Source organism: Hyperolius riggenbachi, chromosome 5 (genome assembly GCF_040937935.1).
Source record: "Hyperolius riggenbachi isolate aHypRig1 chromosome 5, aHypRig1.pri, whole genome shotgun sequence".
Taxonomy (NCBI): Eukaryota; Metazoa; Chordata; class Amphibia; order Anura; family Hyperoliidae; genus Hyperolius; species Hyperolius riggenbachi.
This window is the reverse complement of record NC_090650.1, coordinates 177,858,128-177,882,078: the sequence shown is the minus strand read 5'-3', so window position 1 is coordinate 177,882,078 and position 23,951 is coordinate 177,858,128. Positions and strand designations below refer to the sequence as shown.

General features: G+C 44.1%; 1 protein-coding gene across 1 annotated transcript in view; it reads left to right on the top strand.

Annotated features, from left to right (window-relative positions):
* The window catches only part of PDIA4 (protein disulfide isomerase family A member 4), a 581,813-nt gene that overhangs the window by 367,776 nt on the left and 190,086 nt on the right, over positions 1-23,951 (top strand). Inside the window, exon 8 of the mRNA XM_068236444.1 lies at positions 7,598-7,754. Coding sequence (XP_068092545.1) covers positions 7,598-7,754 — 157 coding nt within the window. The remainder of the gene's footprint in view (positions 1-7,597; positions 7,755-23,951) is intronic.

The following is a 23,951-nucleotide window of genomic DNA, read 5'->3' as shown; positions in this document are numbered from 1 at the left end:
TAGCATACGCAGGAAGTACAGTGAGCAGACTGACAATAAAGATTGATCACGCAGCTGCCGACAATATGTAATGGGACAATCACTCACCAATCCCTTATTACTAGGCCACTGTTGCCATGCAGGTCTCATGCACTAGAGACTGCTGGAGGCAAATTCGCTGTGAGCGTAGTAAACTGTTAAGATTGGTTGGAGGTGCCCATTCATGAACAATCCCGATTGTATATACAATCGGTAAACTAAAAATATCGATTTCGCGCTGGAAATCGGGTAAATTCACTGCCACCACTGTCTGATTGAATGGCTCGAGCAGACAGTCTCCAACTAGCTACTCCTAAAAGGAAGAAACGGTTATTTACAACCTAGCTAGCAAATCAACAATTTATAAGCAAATAATAAAACAATGCGTTAGTATGACTGACTCTTCAGAGGGCAGATTCGTTATAGCAGCAATCAGATGACCAGAACAGACACAAGACTGAACGATAAAATTGTTCGTTTTTATTCTAAAACTACATACACACAGCCTAATTTAACCCACAGATAGATATACCTGTTTGGCAGAACAGATTGGTTTGATAGAAAGATAATAGAGATAAAACAAACAGAATGTCTTAATATACAGTTCAAATACCGTTATTGGTAGTCCATGCGGCAATCGCAAGTCTTTGGAGGAAGTCTAAAATGGCGATTGCCATGCGGCCTGAAGCCTTTGTGAGAAATAATCCAAGTTTTGGCCCGTGTCCTGGCGGGCTGGTCGATTGATGTTACTTCGACGTCAGATTAAAGGGGAAGGACGCTGGACCTTTGTGTCATTGGAGTTTTAATCCTCACTGTAGATGGGAGGGATCATGACAAGTCAAAGTCCAGCCTTGTGAAATTTGAATAAGGCAGTACCCCTTGGACAGAGGGAGATTTTGGCCCAATTCATGTTTTGCCTGCTCTCTCCGTGCCCGTAAGTCACATCAAGAACCCGAATCAATATTCATAATCGGCGTAATTTTAGCAATCATGTGGTACTAAACACGAGGACCAGATATGACTCCTAACACCGTTTTCTACTTCTCCCCTTTGTAGCCTGGGTTTGGAAGCATCTAACTTGTCCAAACTCTCTCAGCAACGGCACCAAGTTGAACCTCAGATCTTGTGCACTTTTCAGTGGCCTAGGAACTTTCTATGCCATGAATTATGAAGAAAATGTGAAGGAAATATGGATATTAGGGATTTCTGGGTCACAGTAGGTCAGCTTCTTCCAGAGAGACCCTGATAAGATCTGTGCATTTGCTGTTCTGGTTGGAGGTGTGAAAATTGCAGACCCCATTCTCCCAGAAACTTGGGCTTTAGGATTTATTTCAGGCAGAAACTAATTGATGGCATCTTCACACAGCAGGGGACTATATAACTTCCCAGAAATGCTAGGTGACAAATTTCACACAACTTCCAGGGATTGCTAGCAGAGCCAGGAAGGAGAGGGAAAAAAACAGTGGATTTAAAAAAAAAAAAAAGAGAAAATGACCTTTCTACTATTTTGTAAGGGAATTGCGTTTGCGACTTGAATGGCGTACACACGGTTTTCTTGGGAACCGTGTGAGCGTCACAGGTTCCCCAGTATCAGTATAGGCATGTAGGTTCCCCAGGATAGGTATAGCCAGTATGTTCCCCCAGTATAGGTATAGCCAAGTAGGTTCCCCAGTATCAGTATCGGCAGGTAGGTTCCCCAGGAAAGGTATAGCCAGTATGTTCCCCCAGTATAGGTATAGCCAAGTAGGTTCCCCTAGTATCAGTATAGGCAGGTTGATTCCCTCACTATCAGTATAGGATGAACAAAGAAAAAAGTATCTGGCACCAGATGTAGCCTCTGAAGAAGCTGGTTTAGCCAGCGAAACAGCTGTCAGGCACCCTAGACCCCCACTGCTTTTTCTCTGTACCTGCTGTTACCCAACTGGATAATAAAGGGTTTTTATGAAGGAGTGGTGCCCTGCTTTCTTATTTCTTCACTATCAGTATAGGCAGGCATGTTCCTCAGTATCAGTATAGCTAGTAAGTTCCCCCAGTATAAGTATAGGCAGGTAGGTTCTCCCAGTATCAGTATAGGTAGGTTCCTCCAGTATAGGTATTGCCTGTAGGTACCCCCAGTATAAATATAGGCAGGTAGGTTCCCCCAGTATAGGTATAGCCAGTAGGTTTCCCAAGTATAGTTGTCAGTAGGTAGGTTCCCCCAGCATAGGTATTGCCAGGTAGGTTCCCCCAGTATCGGTATCGCCAGGTAGGTTCCCCAGTATCAGTATAGGCAGGTAGGTTCCCCAGGATAGGTATAACCAGTATGTTCCCAAAGTATAGGTATAACCAGTAGGTTCCCCCAGTATAAATGTAGCCAGGTTGGTTCCCCCAGTATAAGTGTAGGCAGGTTGTTTTCCCCCAGTATAAGGCAGTTAGGTTCCCCAGTATAGGTATAGCCTGGTAGTTTCCCCCAGTATCAGTATAGCCAGTATGACAGTATGTTCCCCCAGTAAAAGTATAGGCAGCTAGGTTCCCCCAGGATAGGTATAGCCAGTAGGTGCCCCCAGTATCAGTGTAGCCAGGTAGGTTTCCCCAATATAAGTATAGGCAGGTAGGTTCCCCCAGTATAGGTAGGTTACATAAATACAGTATATAAAATGTGCCCCATTTGTAGAGTTGTGCAGTGGTGGTTCCTTCAAGAATGTATACATTACTGCCTTTCTTCCCTCTGGGTGGTTGCTACATGGGATCATCTCAATCCGGGCGCTGGCTGCACAAGCTCACCTTCCTCCGGTGGCAGCAGCAGGTCTACAGGCTCCTCTTCTTCGAGTGGCGGCTGCACAGGCTCCTTTCCTTCCGGTGGCGGCGGCTCTCTCACGCTGGCTTCAGGGCTCCTCTTCCTACAGTAGCGCTGCCTGAAACCAGTGGTGGCTAGTAAATACGTCACATGCGGTTTCAGCCAATCAGGGAAGAGGAGAGATGTGGGTGGGGAGGAACGGGAGGGCGAGGGTGGATAACCAATGAATGACAAGGAGAAATTTAGGAGGCGTGGGAAATAAAGGGAAAGGAGGAATATATCATAGATAAAAAGACCCCCAGCATGCAACTGTTTTTCCTGCCGCTTGACGATGGCGATTAAGTACCTAAAGAAAAAGTTTTAAAGTTTGGAATGCAGGAATAGCGTCTTTATCACTTAATAGACTCAGACCACTTGCTGTTGAAATTTTGTTTTATATGGTGTCAATCCCGCTTTAATATACACTTGGCTCTTGTCAAAAATGAGTCCAGTCATCATTGTACTATGGAAACATTACTTGTAATATTTATAGGCCTAATGCAAATTGTGATTGTATTGATGGCTGAACACTGTAAATGTGTTTGTACACCGTTTTTTTTTTACTCAATAAATACTAAAAAAGAAAAAAAGAAAACGGAGTAGCTGATTGATCCAGGGCCGGTTTAAGCAACAACGGGGCCCCAGGGCAAAATAAACCTGGGGGGCCCCCCAACATATACCCCGGAACAAAATCGGCATTAGGGGACCTTTTTTACAGCTGGTATAGTCAGGGTGTGAAGTCCCAATCGGTCAGAGCTCCACATTCTGGCTATCCCAGCCTGCATGGGGGACAAGGGGTTAAAAAGTTTCAATTTTTTTAAAAAAAACATTCCCACACTCTAAACATTAAAAAAAAATTGGGAAAATAGGAAAAAATGCCAGGGATCTTCATACAGCCATATTGCGGCTGTATAGCGATCCCTGGCCAAAGCGCTGCGGCTGCGTATAGACCCCCTGGAAACCCCGTCAGGAAATTTATTGCGCTTTTGTTTGATGCATGTAAAATTACACTACCGTTAGGTTTGCTACTAAAAGTGACATTTACCGCATTTAAAAGTATACTTTTTTCCTTCTAAACTTTAAAATCGATTTTCTCAAAAACTATAAGGTCTTTTTGAAAAAAAAATTTTTCCTCTTATTCCCAATGATCTCCTTAACATATCCTGCAAATTTAGGGTTTCTAGCAATTAAGGTGGATTTGCTATTAACCATTAAAGTCGGCAGGTTTTTAAATGTGTTTTTTTTTCCTTTGAAACTTTAAAATCGATTTTCTCAAAAACTATAAGGCCGATTTGAAATTTTTTTTTCCTCTTGTGGCCACTGGGGGCCCCTACAAGCTCTGGGGCCCTGGGGCAGCTGCCTCCTTTGCCTTAATGGTAGCGCCGGCCCTGGATTGATCAAGGTTATCAAGTCAGGTAAGTATTTACCTTTCTTAATCTGATATGCCCCATGGAAAGTAGTAATACAGCCTCTGCTAAAGTTACATGTGCTTTTGATTTTTCTCATCTTATCCCATCATTGGTTGATAGTGCTAGGTGGTGTGTGCAGGTGTAGCCCACCAAACGAGTGTGTGCAGGTGCACTCCAATGTCATTGACCTATCCCCCAACAACTGGGCTTGTTGGACCACTCGTACTTGACTATTATTTTATATTATTCCCGGTTGTGTGGTGTTTGCTAGTCCCTCTTTCCATACAACAGAATTTCACATGCTTTCTCCAAACTAGGGCGTTTTATTTTCCAACAGGTCAAAAAAAAAAAATCTGTAAAGTTCAAAGAACTGATTGAAGGAAATTGCACAGAATAAGCTAAAACATATGAGAAAATTGATAATTTCTCTGGTCTTACTAGCTAGAAAATTTTGATCTGAAGGTCTGTAGCTGCAGTTTTTACCTTTGTGCCTGCACGGATAGTAAACTGAGTGTGAGATGATCAATACTACCTCCAGTATGTACAGTATTAGCTGTGAGGGTTCATTTCCATATAGCTCGCTTTCATGCGCACTTATGGAAACGCGATCTCTGGGACAGCAGACAATGCATAGACTGCACTGTCTACTGTTTCCGAATGGAAAACAGTGCAGTCTATGCATTGTCTGCTGTCCCAGAGATCGCGTTTCTCATGCGTGGTAATTCAATGCTGAATCGACATGCATGGTTTGCTGCATTTGGGGGCAATTCAGCCCGTGATCCCATTCAGTATAATGAATGGGGTCGCAAGCTCCGCCCCCGGTGTATGATGCACAAAGCAGAGCCGCGCGGCTGAGTGGAAACGAGCCCTTACTCTGTTCCTATACTGATAGTTAATGCTTTGTAGTGTGTGCGTTTCATTTCTACTCCCAGTATGTACATTATAAGCTGTTACTCTGCCTGTACTGATAGTAAACTAGCTACAGCATGTGCTGATCTCTGCTACCTCCAGTATCTACAGCATAAGCTGTTACTCTCTGCCTGTACTAATAGTAATCTAGTTGTAGTGTGTGCTGATCCCTGCTACTTCCAGTATTAGCGGTTAAGCCTGGTATAATCTTCCAATTCGATTGGCAAGCTTTACCACGTCTATATAGTATGAGAGCTTAGCTCTCTGCTTATAGTATTCAAAGTCTGTTGACCGTCATACTACATGGAGTTGGTTTTAAAAATTGGTCAGTGATTGACCAATCAACATTGGATGTGTGCATATGTCTTTACTCTATCCCTATACTGATAGTAAACTAGCTGCAGTGTGTGCTGATTGCTACCTCATACAGTATGGTATAAGCTTTTACTCTGTGCTTGTATTAAGAGTAAACTTGCTGCACTGTGTGCTTATCTCTACTACCTCCGTTGTGTGCCTTAAAGTGCCACTGAAGCGAAAAAAATGTATGATATAATGAACTGTCTGTATACTACGGATAATTAATAGAACATTAGTAACAAAGAAAAGCGTTTCATATTTTTATTTTCAGTTACATAGCTTTTTTATAATATTGCATCATTCTCCAATATTTGCAGTTTACAAACTACACTCTGCAGTTTAGACTATGAAACCGAGCATGACCCTTTGACCTCCCCTGCAGTAAAATTGTATCTGAAGTTGTCTTTCGTGGTTTCTTTCATGTATAAGTGATTCAGAAAACAGCACTTAGCTCTCTGACTTAATTAGAGAGCTCAGAGAAGCTCTTAAGCATAGATAACAAGTGAAAATTCCTGACTCTTCCTGTTCTGGAAACAATATTAGATTAATATCTTTGCTACTAATGTTCTATTTCTTAGCTGTACTACACATATAATTCATTACATAAGTTTATTTTCACTTCAGATCCTTTAAAGGAGTACTGTAAGGTGTAAAAAAAAAATAATAACTTACCTGGGGCTTCTACCGACCGCCTGCGCCGGGAGCAAACTATCCTCCGCTTCTTGGCTCATTTCTAGATTTTGCAACATTAATGTTGCAGGCCACACAGGACGTCTGTGTGTGTGTGTGTGTGGGGGGGGGGGGGGGGGGGCTGGTAGAAGCCCCAGGTAAGTTAAACACGTTTCTTTTTCAATCTTACAGCTTTGATTTTACAGTTTCCCATGATGCATCACTCCTGAAAATGCATATCACCTCTTTATGCCCCATGAAAGCAAGGTTGCATATTCAGGACTGATGGTGTATAGTGAGCTTATAGCACACACATTTTACTGAGCCACATTAATCCAACATGCATACAGCCTGTTTAAAACTTTCTGGTCCTCATCACTGTATGGTATGGATTGATATGGCTGTAATGGATAAGTCTTGCACCAGTACTAAGGAATACCTAGGCAGCTTGTGGTGACCCAGATCCACCAGGAAAGTATAAATCTTTTGAATAGAGGGCTCGATGGTCTTTTAGCCCTTTATACTTTATACTTCCCTGGTGTTACTGGGTCACCATGCGCTGCCTGGGTATTCCTTGAAAGTCATTAAAGCTAGGATTTTTGAGTGTGTTTACATTTTATGAACACAGTTTACCAATTACCATTTATGTTGATAGTTTACATAGTATTTTTTTATGTGATTTTTCTCCTTTAACCGGAGCAGAATCATCCATAAGTCAGCTGAGCATGTACCTAGGGCCCAGTGGGTGTCAGGGGCTCATCTGCCACCTTTTCTGATCCATTTCCACCTCAGATTACCAAAAGGAACATAAGGGGGAGCCACATCTACTGCCTCGCCTAGTGCACCATTTCATTTTTATTTATCTCTGCCTTTAAAGGGGTTCTGTGGCCCTTTTTCTGATTGCAATTTAAATGAATTGATTTGTTCCTTTAATAAGTACAAATCTTTTTTACCTGTCTTGTGTTGAAAAGCTGTGCTGTCTCTCTCCAGCTCCTTTCTAATTATTTGTCTTGTTAGATGAATATTGTGCTGCAGGAAGAGGCAGACTAACAAAAGCTGTTCCTCCCTGCCCCTGCTGTCAAGTCATCATGAGTAATCATTGACCTTTGTGTACAGTCCAGACAGCAGGGGGAGGGAAAGGCAAGGAGGAACAGCTGAGGTTAGTCTGCCTCTTCCTGCAGCACAGTATTCATCTAACTAACAAGAAAGATAATTAGAAAGGAGCTGGAGAGAGACAGCACAGCTTTTTCAACACAAGAGAGGTAAAAAAAATTTGTACTTATTAAAAGAACATATCAATTCATTTAAATTGCAATCAGAAAAAGGGCCACAGAACACCTTTAACAATAAAGGCCCCTCCAGGAAATTGCATTTTTAATTTGATATCTGTGTTTTATTTGTATGTAACCTTTTGTTGCAGGATACCACAATAGAAGATGATATCAAGGAACATGTCTATAAGCATGCGTTGCCTTTGGTTGGCCACAGAACACATACTAATCACGCTAAACGATTTACAAAGCGTCCACTTATCGTTGTTTACTACACAGTAGATTTCAGCTTTGACCACCGTATTGGTAAGTTTGGATAAACACCTTAGAGTAAACCTGTGAGGAAATAAAATGTTTGTCAGATACTTACCTCAGTTGAGCTAAGCCTTTGGTTTTGATCATTCTGTAGCCCATCGTTTTTTGAATGGAGCACGGCTGCACTGTGCAGTTGCAAGGACAGCCCAGGTCTGCGCAATAGCACGAAGCCACTCATGTACAGAGGAAAAAGCTGTGCATGAGCAACTCCTTGCTACTGGAAAGGCATGGCCATCCATGCGCCGGAACATATTCGACAAGCCTTTGTTGAATAGATTTAGAGGGTCCCAGCACTAGAACGGGGAACTTAAAGCGTAACTGTCAGGCATAAAATAAAAAATCTATTCTTTATTTTTATCTGATAAACAAGTAATAAGGATGACAACCAGGCAATCCAAAAGTTAAAATCACTTTTCTTGTTGAGAAATGATCATTCCCCAGTTTTACCTGACTCTTATTTGGTACAGACAAAATTTGGTATACAAAAAGGAAGTTGCAGGGCATGCTGGGTTGTCCTTTTTTGTTTCTGTACTTCCCCTCAGACTTAGAGACACTGAAGCGAAAAAAAAAATATGATATAATGAATTGGTTGTGTACTATGAATAATTACTAGAAGATTAGCAGCAAAGAAAATATTCTCATACTTTTATTTTCAGGTATATAGTGGTTTTTCTAACATTGCATTATTCTATAATATGTGCAGATTACACAGCACTCAGCATTCAAAATGATTCTTTCAGAGCAGTCTGTGAAGTAATGACATCTCCTCTAGCAGAGGAAAAGTAAATAGTCCAGGAACAGTTGAGATAATAAAAGTCAGATAACAGCCCTCTCCAGGACTAAAGGTAGCCATACACTGGTCGATTTGCCATTAGATCGACCAGCTGACAGATCCCTATCTGATCGAATCTGATCAGAGAGGGATCGTATGGCTGCCTTTACTGCAAACAGATTGTGAATCGATTTCAGCCTGAAACCGATCACAATCTGTGGAGCCGCCGCTGCCGCCTGTCCTCCCCCCCCCCCCCCCCCCCCCGCATGCATACATTACCTGACGCTGGCTCCCGGGCATCTTCTCCGCATCTTCTCCATGCTGCACCCGCTCCATCCCGCGCATCCTGTGTCACTCCGTGACCAGGAAGTTCAAATAGAGCGCCCTCTATTTGAACTTCCTGGTCACTGCAGTGACAGGAAGCGCCGGGATGGCGCGGGTGCAGCGCGGAGAAGATGCGGAGAAGATGCGGAAAAGACGCCCGGGAGCCAGCGTCAGGTAATGTATACCTGATCGGATCGGCCGCTGCTAGCGACGCGCTCCCTACCCGCGGGCGATCGAGGGTAATTTCCCGCACGGCGCGATCGACTGGCCGATCCGATTTCGGGAGGAAATCGGATCGGCGGGTGCGTTTAGCGCGAACGATTGGCAGCAGATTCGATCCCAGGATCGAATCTGCTGTCGAAACGGCCGCGAATCGGGCCAGTGTATGGCCACCTTAACTTAGTCGGAGAGCTTAATGGCTTGTTTGCATAGAGATAACAACTGGAGTTTCTCAACTCTTCCTGTACTGGAAACAATTAGACTGATGTATCTGATCTTAATGTTTTATTTCTTAGCTGTACTACACATACAAATCATAATATCATAATTTTTTTTTCGCTTCAGTGTCTCTTTAACTACTGCAGCCTGATTGGCTGAAGCCTCTTTCCCTCCTGTTTTCCCCTCCCACACCTCTGTTCCTCTCTGATTGGCCATTATTTCTCATGCTGAGACAATGCACTTTCTATAGTAAAGGGCGGGCAAATCAGGCAGACGAGACTAAGGGGGGAAATTACATCAGATTTGGCTTAAAAATAGCCACACTTAAAATGGGAAATGCAAAAAAGTATTTTCTCTTTTTTTGTTACTGTAGAACAGTGGTTCTCAACCTTTTAAGCATGTGTACCCCGTTGTGAGTCATCCCTAGGCAAATGTACCCCCTACCAAAAAAGGTGAAAAAGTGGGCATGTCAATTACATGTTGTGGGTGGAGCCAAATACTAGCGAAATACAGGTAGTTCCTGTTTAACAAATGAGATAAGGACCGTGTCCATTTTTAACCCAAATCCATTCTTTTTTGTCCCCCTCTGTTTTCCCTATGCCTCTTATTGTCCCCTCTGTCACCTCAGTTTCTGCCTCATTTATCTCCCTCTGTGTCACCTCATCTCCCCGTATTATCTCTGTTCTCCCTGTGTCTCTTTTGACCCCCTCTGTGTCACCTCTGTTCCCCCTTTGCCTATTTTCTCCCCCTCTGTTCCCCGTGCCTCTTTTGTCCCCCTCTAGGTCCCCCTGTGTTACCTCTTGACCCCCTGCCCTAACTAGGTATAGGTGCCCCCCATATAGGTATTCAGGTATAGGTTCACCAGAATAGCTAGCAAGGCATGGGTGCCCCCAGTATAGGTATCCAGCCATAGGTGCCCACAGTATAGGTTAGCAAGATACAGCTGCCCCAGTATAGGTAGTGAGCTATATGTGCCCCAGTATAGGTAGCCAGGTACAGATGCCATAGCGTAGGCAGAGAGCTATAGGTGCTCCAGTATAGATAGCCAGGTATGGGTGGTGCCTAGGGATGCTCAAATTCGGCTTCGGGAGATATCCGGATTTTTGCTATCCGGATATCTCCCAGTAATGCTGTGCGGGCTGGGCGGGGGGGTCAAGCTTACCTCTCTGACGTCTTCTTCGGTCGTCCCTCGACGCCTCCCACGATGCGCTCCATGCGCGTCACGTGATTACAAACACTTCCTCCTTCAACCCGGAAAGGAGGAAGTGTTTGTAATCAGGTGACCGCCGCTTGGAACGCATCGTGGGAGGCGCTGAGGGACGACCGAAGAAGACGTCAGAGAGGTAAGCTTGACCCCCCCGCCCAGCCCGCACAGCATTACTGGGAGATATCCGGATAGCAAAAATCCGGATATCTCCCGAAGCCGAATTTGAGCATCCCTAGTGGTGCCCCAGTGTAGGTAGCAAGCTATAGATGCCTCAGAATAGATTGCCAGGTACAGGTGGTGACCCAAAATAGTTTAGCCAGGTGAAGGTGATGCCCCAGAATAGTTTAGCCAGGTGAGGGTGGTGCCCCAGTATAGATAAGCCAGGTGAAGGTGTTGCCCCAGAATAGATTAGCCAGGTGAAGGCGGTGCTCCAGAATAGATTAGCCAGGTGCAAGTGGTGCCCCAGAATAGATTATCCAGGTGCAGGTGGTGCCCCAGAATAGATAGCCAGGTACAGGTGGTGCCCCAGTGTAGTTAGTGAGCTATAGGTGCTCCAGTATAGATAGCCAGGTAGTGCCCCAGTATAATCTTGCGTAGCCTCGTTCCCGCGCAGATTCCTCTTGCTGGGCTCTCCTCCTCCTCGCTGCATCTTCCCACTATGGTTGCTTCCGGCAGCAACTCTGACATCATGAGAGGCTGCCGGGTAACCATGGTGACAGGACGCGAGGCAGCGAAAGGAGTAGAGCACGGACAGAAGGAGAGCCCAGTGACGAGTCCACGCGGCAACAGGGCTAAGTAAGTTGCAGTTCCCCACCGACACTGCCTGCCCTGCCTGACACTTCTCTCCTGGGGGCGAGATTCGCCATTTTGTCTGCGGCCCCTGGGGACCCCCTGACAGCTGCCGATGTACCCCTAGGGGTCCACGGACCCCAGGTTGAGAAAACCAAATGTGGCACACCAAACCTTTTCAAGTTGCCTCCAAACAAGCTACTGGACTTGATGAGTGAAGAGTAGCTACTTATGCCAGCAGCAGCCACTCATTGGCAGCTGTCACTATATCGGCAGCAGCTGCCACTGCACACTGAAGGGGACACGTTGACAGCACACATGGAATATGTTTTTTCCCATAGAAATGTTTTATTTGACAAAGCTATAATAGGCATACTGTACCTAGGGGCATTCAGAAAAAATGTGCTTAATTTCCCTTTTTGGACACCTAGCTATATCAAGACCAATGATCTCCCCCTTGGTCCAAAAAATTTGGCCTTCTCTGATCTAGAACCTTTCCACGACATCCTCCGGCCCTCTGCTACTACCAGGGTTGCTTCCCTCTCCTGGCATGAGTGTGGCAGTGTTGCAGCCGCATGAGCATCACAACGCCTGCGCAGTAGCACAGAGCCACTCGTTCACGTCCGGCTTCCTCCATAGACATGGCTGTACTCGCACAGGAGCAGTACGGCCCTGCTAGCGCGTGAAGAAGAGTGTGGCCCCTATCAGATTTCCGACAAGCCCTCAGCAACTGGGGTCCAGAGGAAGCAGTGGGAAGCCTCTATAGAATCCATAGGCTTCCATGTTCCTTAGGTAAGTATGTTATTTTGTACCAAAGCTTCAGCTTGGATACCCTTTCAGGTCAGTTTCATACCTTGCCAGAGTGTTGCAGTGTGATTTACCGTTACGGCACAAACGAGATTCATATGACCTAGCAGCAGAGTGCGCCGACAGGGTCATATGCACAGCCCTTTGCCAGCCCTTGCTTAGCTACTTACTCCCTTCTGGACAGGAAGTACGTCACAGGGATTCCCAGCTTCCCAGTACATCGTTCTGCGCATTGACGGCCACTCCACTGCCGCCAACAAATTTTAAATTGTCTGCATTGTGCATTGACTTCAATGCAATCCGCAGGCACTGCATCACAGTGGAAGTCGCATGGTAACGCGCTGTTGACTTTGCAGCGGGTTGGCAGCGAATCAGAAGCTTCCGCCACAATGTTATACATTTGGTGTATTAGGCCCCGTACACTTTCTGTACTGATAGCCAGTGTGCAAAAAGGATAATGCAACACAAAAAGATAGTGTAAAAGGGGCCTCAAAGAACCATAATTATCAGTCTGATTACATTTTCTTACAAACTAGGGTCTGTTTCACTACACTTGTGTTATTTTTCCACTCGCCAAAAACTTTATCAATAGCACAGCTTATGTTAATTAATACGCTTGTTCACATGTACAGTGGAACCTTGGTTTGCAAGCATAATTTATTCCGGAAGCATGCTTGTAATCCAAAGCGCGCTTATATCAAAGCAAATTTCCCCATAAAAATTAATGGAAGCCCAATTGATTTGATCCACAATTCAAAAACCGTTCTAGTAAATAGTTATAGGTATAGTAGAATAGTGTACACTAAAAATGTAAAAAAGACTTTCACTATAACAGACTCATTGCAATTTGTTGGCTCACCCCAACATTTTCTGTGTGTGTATATGGCTTTAACAAGGAACTTATCCAATGACAGTTAATTTTGATGATTTCATGGAAATGTCTCCACACTCAGATAAAGTACATTTAAGTACAATCCTGCAGTGCCAAAGGGAGAACTACTATCTGCTCAGTTGTGATGATTTGACACATGTATGCTTTTTTCTATACATGTGTCTAATGGCATGAATGGCCATTCTACTCCAGGTACTGCCATGTGCGGTTCCTGTGTTTGAAACTTGGATGAGTGGTTTTACCTGGCTTCATCTTGTCCAGATGTCTGTTAAGAATATAGTTACATAGTTATTTTGGTTAAAAAAAGACATACGTCCATCAAGTTCAACCAAAGAACAAAGTACAACACCAGCCTGCTCCCTCACATATCCCTGTTGATTCAGAGGAAGGCGAAAAAACCCTTACAAGGCATGGTCTAATTAGCCCCAAAAGGGAAAAAAATCCTTCCCGACACCAGATGGCAATCAGATAAAATCCCTGGATCAACATCATTCGGCATTACCTAGTAATTGTAGCCATGGATGTCTTTCAACGCAAGGAACGCATCTAAGCCCCCTTTAAATGCTGGTATAGAGTTTGCCATAACGACTTCCTGGCAATGCATTCCACATCTTAATCACTCTTATTGTAAAGAACCCTTTTCTAAATAAATGGCTTAAACGTTTTTCCTCCATGCGCAGATCATGTCCTCTAGTCCTTTGAGAAGGCCTAGGGACAAAAAGCTCATCCGCCAAGCTATTATATTGCCCTCTGATGTATTTATACATGTTAATTAGATCCCCTCTGAGGCGACTTTTCTCTAGACTAAATAAACCCAGTTTATCTAACCTTTCTTGGTAAGTGAGACCTTCCATCCCACGTATAAATTTTGTTGCTCGTCTTTGCACCTGCTCTAAAACTGCAATATCTTTTTTGTAATGTGGTTCCCAGAACTGAATTCCATACTCCAGATGTGACCTTACTAGAGAGTTAAACAGGGGCAAAATTATGCTAGCATCTCGGGTTTTTATTTCCCTTTTTAATGCATCCCAAAATTGTTAGCTTTAGCTGCAGCGGCAAGCCGCTGCAGCTGAAGCTAACAAAATTTTGGGATGCATTAAAAGACAAATAAAAACCCGAGATGCTAGCATAATATTGCCCCTGTTGAGTATGATTATTTAACTTGATGTCGATGAGTACTCCTAAGTCCTTCTCCAAGTTTGACGTCCCTAACTGTATCCCATTTATTTTGTATGGTGCTAGACCATTGGTACGTCCAAAATGCATGACTTTACATTTTTCAACATTGAATTTCATCTGCCATGTATGTGCCCATATAGCCATCCTATCCAGATCCTGTTGCAATATGACACTATCTTCCTGAGAGTTGATGATTCTGCACAATTTTGTATCATCTGCAAAAATAGCAACATTGCTCACTACTGCATCTGCTAGGTCATTAATAAATAAATTGAAGATCACTGGACCCAGTACAGACCCCTGTGGGACCCCACTGCTAACAGTCTCCCATTTTGATTATGATCCATTGACCACAACTTTCTTTTCTGTCTATTAGCCAGTTCCCTATCCATGCACACAGACTCTTCCCCAGTCCTTGCATCCTCAACTTTTGCACCAGACTTTTGTGGGGAACAGTGTCGAAGGCCTTTGCAAAGTCCAAGTATATAACATCTACAGCATTCCCAATATCCACATTAGCGTTCACTACCTCATAAAAGCTGATCATGTTAGTCAAACAGGACCTGTCTTTAGTAAACCCATGTTGATGCTGAGAAATAAGATTGTTTACTATGAAGTCATGTATAGTATCTCTTAGTAACCCCTCAAATAGTTTGCATACAACTGATGTTAAGTTTACAGGCCTATAATTACCTGGATCTGATTTTTTGCCCTTCTTAAATAATGGGAAAACGTGGGCTGTACTCCAATCCACTGGGACTCTGCCAGTTGAAAGAGAGTCACAAAAGATAAGATAAAGGGGTTTATCTATAACTAAACTTAATTCCCTTAGGACCCGAGGATGCATGCCATCCGGGCCAGGTGCCTTGTCTATTTTTAATTTATTTAGTCTTGCCTTTACTCCTTCCTGCGTTAAGTATTTAATATTACAGTTGGAAGATTGAGACTCTTCTGCATCTGTAATTTGCAACAGTGCGGTTTCCTTTGTGAAGACAGAAGCAAAGAAAGCATTTAATAACTCTGCCTTATCTTGGTCATCCACCATTGAGTTCCCACCCTCATCCTTTAGGAGTCCTATACAGTCAACCTTTCTTTTTTTAGATTTGATATCCCTAGCGATTTGATTTTCAGCTTCGATCTTTGCCAGCCTAATTTCTTTTTTACAATTTTTATTGCACTCCTTATAATTGCTTAGTGCAGCCTCGGTCCCCTCCTGTTTTAGGACCTTATAGGCATTATTTTTCCTCTTCATTTTATCTCTAACCTTTCTATTCATCCATAGAGGACTTTTTTTATTTCTAGACATTTTGTTTCCATATGGGATATACATACTACAATATTGATTGAGAATAAGTTTAAAAGCTTGCCATTTCCCTTCAGTGTCCTCCCCTTGTAGTACATTCTCCCAGTTCACCAAACTTCGTGCCTGCCTAAGGTGATTGAACTTTGCTTTTCTAAAATTCATAGTTTTAGTGGTCCCGCTGCCCCGTGGCCTATCAGTCACCAGATCAAACGTTATCATGTTGTGATCACTATTTCCCAAATGTTCTTGATCCTGCACATTTGATACATTATCTGGTCTATTAGAAATTATCAGATCCAGTAAGGCATTTCCCCTAGTTGGTTCCGTTAGCATTTGAGTCAAGTAATTGTCCTGTAGTGCTGCCAGAAATCTGCTGCTTTTACCAGAATGGGTAGCCTCAATACCACAGTCAATGTCTGGAAAGTTGAAGTCGCCCATAACTATGACCTCATTTTTACTTGCAGCTTTTTCAATCTGCTGTAGTAATCGCAGTTCTGCAGCTTCATTAATATGAGGTGGCCTGTAGCATACCCCAATAAGCAATTGGCAACTTCTATTTCCACCATGAATATTTACCCAAACGGACTCCTCCTCTTCGCAATCTTCCTCCATCTCATCGTTGAGGACAGCTGTAAAAGATTTCTTAACAAAGAGACAAACCCCTCCACCTTTTTTCCCTGTTCTATCCTTCCTAAACACATTGTATCCCTCTAAATTAGCTATCCAGTCATGGCTTTCATCCATCCATGTCTCGGTTATTCCCACAATGTCATAGTTCGTCTATTTTATTTGCAAGGCTCCGAGCATTGGTTACCATGCACTTTATATTTTTACCACCACATTTTCCAATTTTATTTACATAAAATGGGCTACTTGAAGTTTTACCAACCTCCTTAATCTTTACACTGTCCCCACCCCCCTCTCCACCCCCCATAATGTTAGGCTCCCACTGTCTTTTTATCTTATCTTGTCTACGTATTGAGACTTTATCTTCCCGCCTCCCCCCAGATCCTAGTTTAAAATCTCCTCCAACCGTTTAGCCATCTTCTCCCCCAATGCAGCTGCACCCTCCCCATTAAGGTGCAGCCCATCCCTGCTGTAGAACCTGTAGCCGACTGCAAAGTCAGCCCAGTTCTCCAGGAACCCAAACCCCTCTTTTCTACACCAATTTCTCAGCCACTTATTTAACTCCCTCTGTCTCTCAGATGTGGCACTGGCAGTATTTCAGAGAACACCACCTTGGAGGTCCTTGCTGTGAATGTGTGTTAACTATACAGATTTGTCTTTATATGTGGAGGCCCGATGAAGGGTCCATCCCGAAACAAGTAGACGTTGTCGCCTCAATATTTACAACTGCACTAATCATGATGTTAATCACTGTTGCATGCTTGCCATTTTCTGCTATGGAATTTGTTCCTCAAGGATACTTTTTATGAATATTTTTGCACAAGTGTTGTCTTCAATAAAGACTTTTTGTATTTTTGCATAAAAACTTCCTCAATATTTTTTGATATATGTAATATCCTTGTACTGATATAAAGTTTATGTGGGTGTTGTGGCACACCTTATAGGATATTGCTCTTTTTGCTTCCCTTTGTACAGAATATGTAATAATATTGAGCATTCTTTTTTTCACAATTAGTTTATTGAAAACAAAGTTGAATCCAGAGATAATACAAGCAGGATTAACTGTATGCAGAAGAAACCGGTATACTGTACATTAAAGAGTAAATATCAACGTCAGTAATATAGGCCCAGTGCACACCAAGCGGTTTTTGATGCGATCCACCCACCGCATCCGCCTGTCAAACCGCTCGTTTAATGTATCTCAATGGGCTGGTGCACACCGGCGGTTTGAGGATTGTAGCAAACCACAAACGTGCCTCCTGCTGCACGTTCGTGGTTTGCAGAAACATTTCTGCCTCAATGTAAAGGATAGGAAAAACGCAAACCGTGTTTTTGTTACAGAAGCTGTTCAGTACAATAACAATAACATTTATATAGCGCTTTTCTCCCTGGGGACTCAAAGCGCTGTGACCCTGCATTATGCAGTCTCAAAAGCTAGGGAAAAGAGGTGAGTTTTTAGCCTTTTTTTTAAAGCTGTCCAGAGAGGGAGCCTCTCGTACTGATTGTGGAAGTGAGTTCCATAGAGTAGGGGCTGCGTAGGAAAAGGCCCGAGCACCAAATGTTAAGTGTATCCTGGGAATAATCAGCTTCATCTTGTTGGCAGAGCGGAGGGTGCGTGGAGGGGCATAAAGTTCCAATAGATCCGCTATGTATTTGGGTCCCATGTGGTGTAGAGCCTTGAATGTCAGCAGGCAGATCTTAAAATTGATTCTCCATTTTACTGGCAACCAGTGAAGAGTTTGCAGTACTGGGGTGATGTGTGAGCTGCGGGGGGCATTGGCTAGGAGTCTGGCTGCAGCATTCTGTACTAGCTGTAAGGGGCGCAGAACCTTTTCTGTAGATCCGATGAACAGGGCGTTGCAGTAGTCTAGGCGGGAGGATACAAATGCATGAACCAGGGCAGGTAGGTCTTCAGCTGGGATAAGGTGTTTGATTTTCGCTATATTTCTTAGATGGAAGAAGGAAGACTTGACGATAGCTGATATCTGCTGTTTGAGTTTTAGATTTCCATCCAGGGTCACCCCAAGGTTTCGCACAGAGTCTTTATACTGTACAGTATCTCCCCCAATTGCTAGTTTGAGGTGGTGAGCGTTTTGAACTTTATCCATCATGTGTGGACCACCTACCACCAACACCTCTGTTTTGTCAGAGTTCAGCCTCAGCCAGCTGGTGTTCATCCAATTTTGTAAATCCACTAGGCACGCATTTATGGATGCTGATGGGTCTTGGGTGCCAGGCTTGAAGGACAGATACAGTTGTGTGTCGTCTGCATAACAATGGTATCCTAGGCCATAGTTCTGGCTTATTTTGCCCAGTGGGAGCATGTAGACTGCAAAGAGTAATGGTGATAGTACAGAACCCTGTGGAACTCCATAGGGAAGTGGCACTGGATTAGAGTAGTGTGTGCCCAGACATACTTGCTGTGTCCTGCCAGATAGGAAGGTCTGAAACCAGCTAAGAACAGTACCCCTTAGGCCACAGTAATTCAGTCGCTGGATTAGTATTTCATGATCCACAGTATCAAATGCTGCAGACAAGTCAAGAAGAATCAAAATTGAGCAATCATCCTTGTCCCTTGCAGTAAGTAGATCATTCATTACTCGGACTAATGCTGTTTCAGTGCTGTGCCTTTTCCTGAATCCTGACTGAAAAGTATCAAAGATGTTGTTATCTGTAAGCCTGGCTTCCAGCTGGTTGGCGACTACTTTCTCGATAACTTTTGATAGGAATGGTAAGTTCGCAACAGGTCTGTAGTTGGTTACAGAATCAGGATCTAGTGATGGTTTCTTCAAGAGGGGTTTTATGATTGCTTTCTTTAGTTCTTCTTGGAAAAGTCCACTTTGCAAGGAGCACTGAGTGATTTTGTGAAGTTCTGGCCTGATCAGCTCTGGGCACTGCATTAAGGATCCAGTTGGGCCAGGATCGCAGGTAGTGGGGCGGAGACTTTGAATGAGAATTCCAAAATCTTCTTCACTCAGAGTGTCAAAAACTTGCCATGGTGGTACGGTAGTAGGCAGATGCAAAGTCCAGTGGTCAATTGATGTTGGTGTAATGCTGGCACGGATGGTAGACACCTTGTTTGTGAAGAAGGCAGAGAATTCTTCACACCTTTCCCTGGAGAATGTGGTTGGGGCTTTTAGGCAGGAAGGATTGCAGAGTGATTCCACTGTGTGGAAGAGTTGACCAGCTCTGTTGTTGGCTGTAGATATTTTGTGCGAGATAAAGTCTGATTTTTTCTTGGTTATTGCTTGTTGGTATTGTCTGAGGTGTTGAATTAGGCTAGATTTGTGCTCCTCAGACCCTAATTTACGCCACTGTCTTTCAAGTCTGCGCCCTTTCTTTTTTAGATCCATGATGGTTTTGTCAAACCAATTAGCTTACTGCTTTTTGGTTGCTGATTTGGTGCGCCATGGGGCTATACTGTCAAGTGTTTCATATATCGTGTTGTTGTACTTGGTTACTAGAGTGTTTGGGTCCATTTGACTGTGGAGCAGATTTGTAAAATCCAGGTTTGCAGTTAACCTCTCCGGTGTTAATTTATTCAGGGGACGGATTTTGATTGTTTCTTTAGGGAGCTGCTTGATAGGGTGATGTTCAATAGTAAACTGTATTATGTGATGGTCTGACCACACCACTGGGGTTACTGTTATGTTACTAATGTCCATTCCAAGGTGGAACAGTAAGTCTAGCGTATGCCCTCCTCTGTGGGTAGCAGATTTTACAACTTGTGTGAAGCCTAGTCCACCCATGAGATTTATTAGTTCATTTGCATTTTGTGATTGAGTGTTATCAGCCCAGACGTTGAAGTCACCAAGGATGATCCATCTCGGATAAGACAGAGTTAGCATGGCCAGAAGTTCTGAGAATTCCTGTAGGAATGGGTCAGCATCTCCGGGGGGACGATAAACCACTAAAATTTTGAAGCCTTTACCAGCTGAGATCTGGGCACCTATACATTCAAAAGACTTTGTTGAGCCAACATTCAGGGCTCTGAGCTGCAGAGTTGTTTTGCCACAAATTGCTACACCCCCTCCTCTGCGGTCTCGTCTTCCCTCACTTAGGACTGAGTAATTGTATGGGATGGTTGCTTCCAATGTGGGGCCCGCATTGGCATCAATCCAGGTTTCAGTGATGCATGAAAAATCGCATGTCTGAATAAGGTCCGCAATAATGGCTGTCTTATTGTTTATAGAGCGGGCATTGCAGAGCAATCCCGTGACTGCATGGGGCTTAGCATTGGCGACTGGGTTCACTGCCGGGGTGTTACTGCATCTCTGACTAGGGACATGGTAACTTCTGCTACTTTCAGCCTCTGATTTCCAGTACACATCACTGGAGATCTCTGGAAAGTTCTTTCCCTTGAATGGGCCTGGGTCCCTGAAGTTGGACTGAGTCTGAGTGTGGCATTTTTTATGGGCCTGGTCACCTTTTTTTCCTCTGTGCGTTTTATTTAAAGTGAACCTAAAGTCACGCGAAAAAAATGAGATAAACTCACCTGGGGCTTCCCTCAGCCCCCTGCAGACGATCGGTGCCCTTGCAGCTCCGCTCTGATGTCCCAGGACCCGCCGGCGAGCACTTCCGGTTTGGTCTTCTCAGCGCAGCCCCTCTACAACTCCGCTCTGTAAAGCCCTATACTGGCTCCCCAGCAGCTTTAGGATCAATTTCAAAATCCTGTGCATGGCCTACAAATCAGTGCACAAGACCTGCCCAACCCACATCTCTGATCTGATCCACAGACACATACAAGCCCGCCCCCTCCGATCCTCCAATGACCTGCGCCTAGTCGCACCACGCATATCTGTCACATGCACGATTGCAGGACTTCACCAGGGCTGCCCCTACTCTCTGGAACTTACTCCCACCAGCCATCAGACTCGCCCCCACCTTTAATACCTTCAAACAAGCTCTCAAGACTCACCTTTTCATGCTCGCATACCCCCCTACACCAGCACCATAATATGTTCAATTAGACACCCTCTCAAAAGATGCACCTACTGTCTCCACCCCCACCCTTTAGATTGTAAGCCTCTGGCAGGGCCCTCCTCCCTAGTGTTTCCAGCTTGATTATGCATTCTTACTGACAATCACCCCTCTCGTGGACTAGAACAGTCTCTATTTTGACCTATGGCACTATTTTTATCAAATCATTAACATGATCTTGTTTTGTTGTGAGTTTCCTGTATGTTCTACCTTGTATGTTAACCCATTTATCTATTGTGCAGCGCTGCGTAATATGTTGGCGCTTTATAAATACAATAAATAATAATAATAATCCACAGTCAGCTGCTGCTGCTTTTCCTTTACATCTGTTTCGAGCTGCTACTATCCCTTCCCTGCATCGGTGGTTCCCAGGTAACATGATGGTCATCATCAACATCCTCATTTTCCTGTAGCCTAACCTCTGCAACTGCAGCCACTGATCCACCACAACCCTCTGTTTCTTTGATAGAGCTCTGCAGGTCCTGTTCACACATTCTAGCTCCTAACTTTCTCTCTTTTGGAGGGACATTCCCTCATTGGAAACCCAATGCTTCTGCCCCTCTTTCTTCCTCATCTGTTCCTTTTTCTTCCTCATCTGTCCCTCTTTCAGGACTCATGTACAGTATTATGAATTATATATATATTTCTCCTGAAATTTTTTTTTAATGGACTCTAAAATGTATTCCCATCCTTTCAATTGTTATATTTCTTCTTTTCAAATGTTAATATGAAGGATAATGGACCAGTATAGAAAGGACCAGTGTGATTTTAATTACGAAACATATTTTTCTTATGAAATCGTTATGGTATGCATGACTAGGAGTGTGTCGGGGGCTTGTTTAGGGGTGTGGCCTCTTTCTTATATCAAAAGGTTGGGAGGTATGGCACACTGCAAGGTTCTCCAAGTCTGCCTTCTGCTCCATACATTGCAATGACTGATCTTCAGACTAATACAGACTAGTCATACAGGTACCTTTTCAGTGCTAACTCTGGGCCGGTTGGTTGGTCCTGTCATAGCTGTGCTGGTTTCTGCTGCTGCAGAAGAGCATGGTGCACATGTGCCCCCAGTGATCAAGTCCACAATTCTACAATTCTCTCCACATGACAAGTCTGTATGTGTTTATTCCATCCTTCAAAAACCTAGCAAAATAACTGTACTCCACACGCCTCTGACCTATTTCAGATGTTGTGCTGCTGCCTCCAATTGTTTGCATCTGCTGCTATCCATAGTGGACTCCCAAGAAATAAGCCCCTGCCAGATGCCACAGGTTGCCCAACCCCTTGCGTGCCTGGGTCTACCCCTAATTAGAGATGGGCTGAGCAATTACTTTGCAGCGAAGTTGAGGTATTCAAGCTTGCCCCCTCGGGTGAATACATAGCATGGTCGATGTGCCTCCTATACTTTATCATGGGGCTAAACTTTGACCCCTTACATCACAGGCAGCAGACACATGGCAGCCTGCACTCCCTCACGGACCCCCCCCCCCCCCAATCCCCTATAAAAACGCAGTTGCAGCAGCCATTTTGGACACCTTGCTCGGTTGCTGTTAGACAGAGAAGGGACAGAGAGCATTGCTGAGATAGGGAAAGCGGTAGTTAGGCCACTGTTCTGCCTTGCTAGCTGTATATACAGCGTCCTGATCACCCAAAGAGTCCTTCTCAGGACTGGTATTGCTTGCTGTTAGCGTCCTGCTGTGCCAAAAGAGTCCTTCTCAGGACTGGTATTGGTTCATAGGTTGTGTTTGCACAGCGCCCTGGCTCCTTACACTGCATTCACTGCATTGCATCTGAGCTGTACATAACAGATTTGTGCAGACTTCCAGTCATTCTGTGTGCAGAAGCGCAGTCCAGCACAACACATCATTAATATAAGCGCCATTCTTGCAGTATTTTATACGTATTATTATTATACGTATGACCCATGCTTGACTGCATGTGATGCTGCACTCTGCTTAATTGTACGCACAAGCTGTAATGTTTTTGTCCTATGTATGCTGGTCCCACGTCTATGTATGTGCTATGCTTAAAGGGGAACTGAAGAGAGAGGTATATGGAGGCTGTCATGTTTATTTCCTTTTAGACAATACCAGTTGCCTGGCATCCCTGCTGATCCTCTGCCTCTAATACTATTAGCCATAGCCCCTGAACAAGCATGCAGCAGATCAGGTGTTTCAGTGGTTCAGACTTATAAGTCTGATCTGACAAGACTAGCTGCATGCTTGTTTCTGGTTTTAATCAGATACTACTGCAGAGAAATAGACCAGCAGGGCCGCCAGGTAACTGGTATTGATTAAAAGGAAATAAACATGACAGCCTCCATATACCTCTCTCTTCAGTTCCCCTTTAACTGTATGCTATTTCTTGTCTCTTCACCAACGACCCTGTATGTGCCAAAACCAATTCCGGGTACAATCCACCGGTTGTACTTGGCGATAATAAATTCTGATTCTGATTTTGATTGTGTTATGTCGCAACTCACTGCGTCCAGTGCAGTGTATCTTGAGCTGTAAGTCACAGTAATTTGTGCATTCACTGCATGTGCATAAACGCAGTCTAGCACAAGCCGTCATTCATATCATAAGTGCCATTCTGGCTGTATTTTGATTGTGATATATCACAGACCTGTGCAAAGTGATCCAGTTCTTCCTCACTGGCAGGGTTTTTTCTCCGTATTGTTTAAAATTGTGGAAAAAGACAGGCAGAGGAAGGCCACACAGCAGGGGTCATGCCGGTGTGATTTCCTGAGGTCCTAGTCCTAGAATGATGCCCAGTGTTCAGGGTCCATGTACCCTGATTTCCCAAAATGCTGAGGAAGTAGTTGACAGGCTTACACAGCAAACCCGATCTTCTTCCGCTTCCTCTCAAAACCT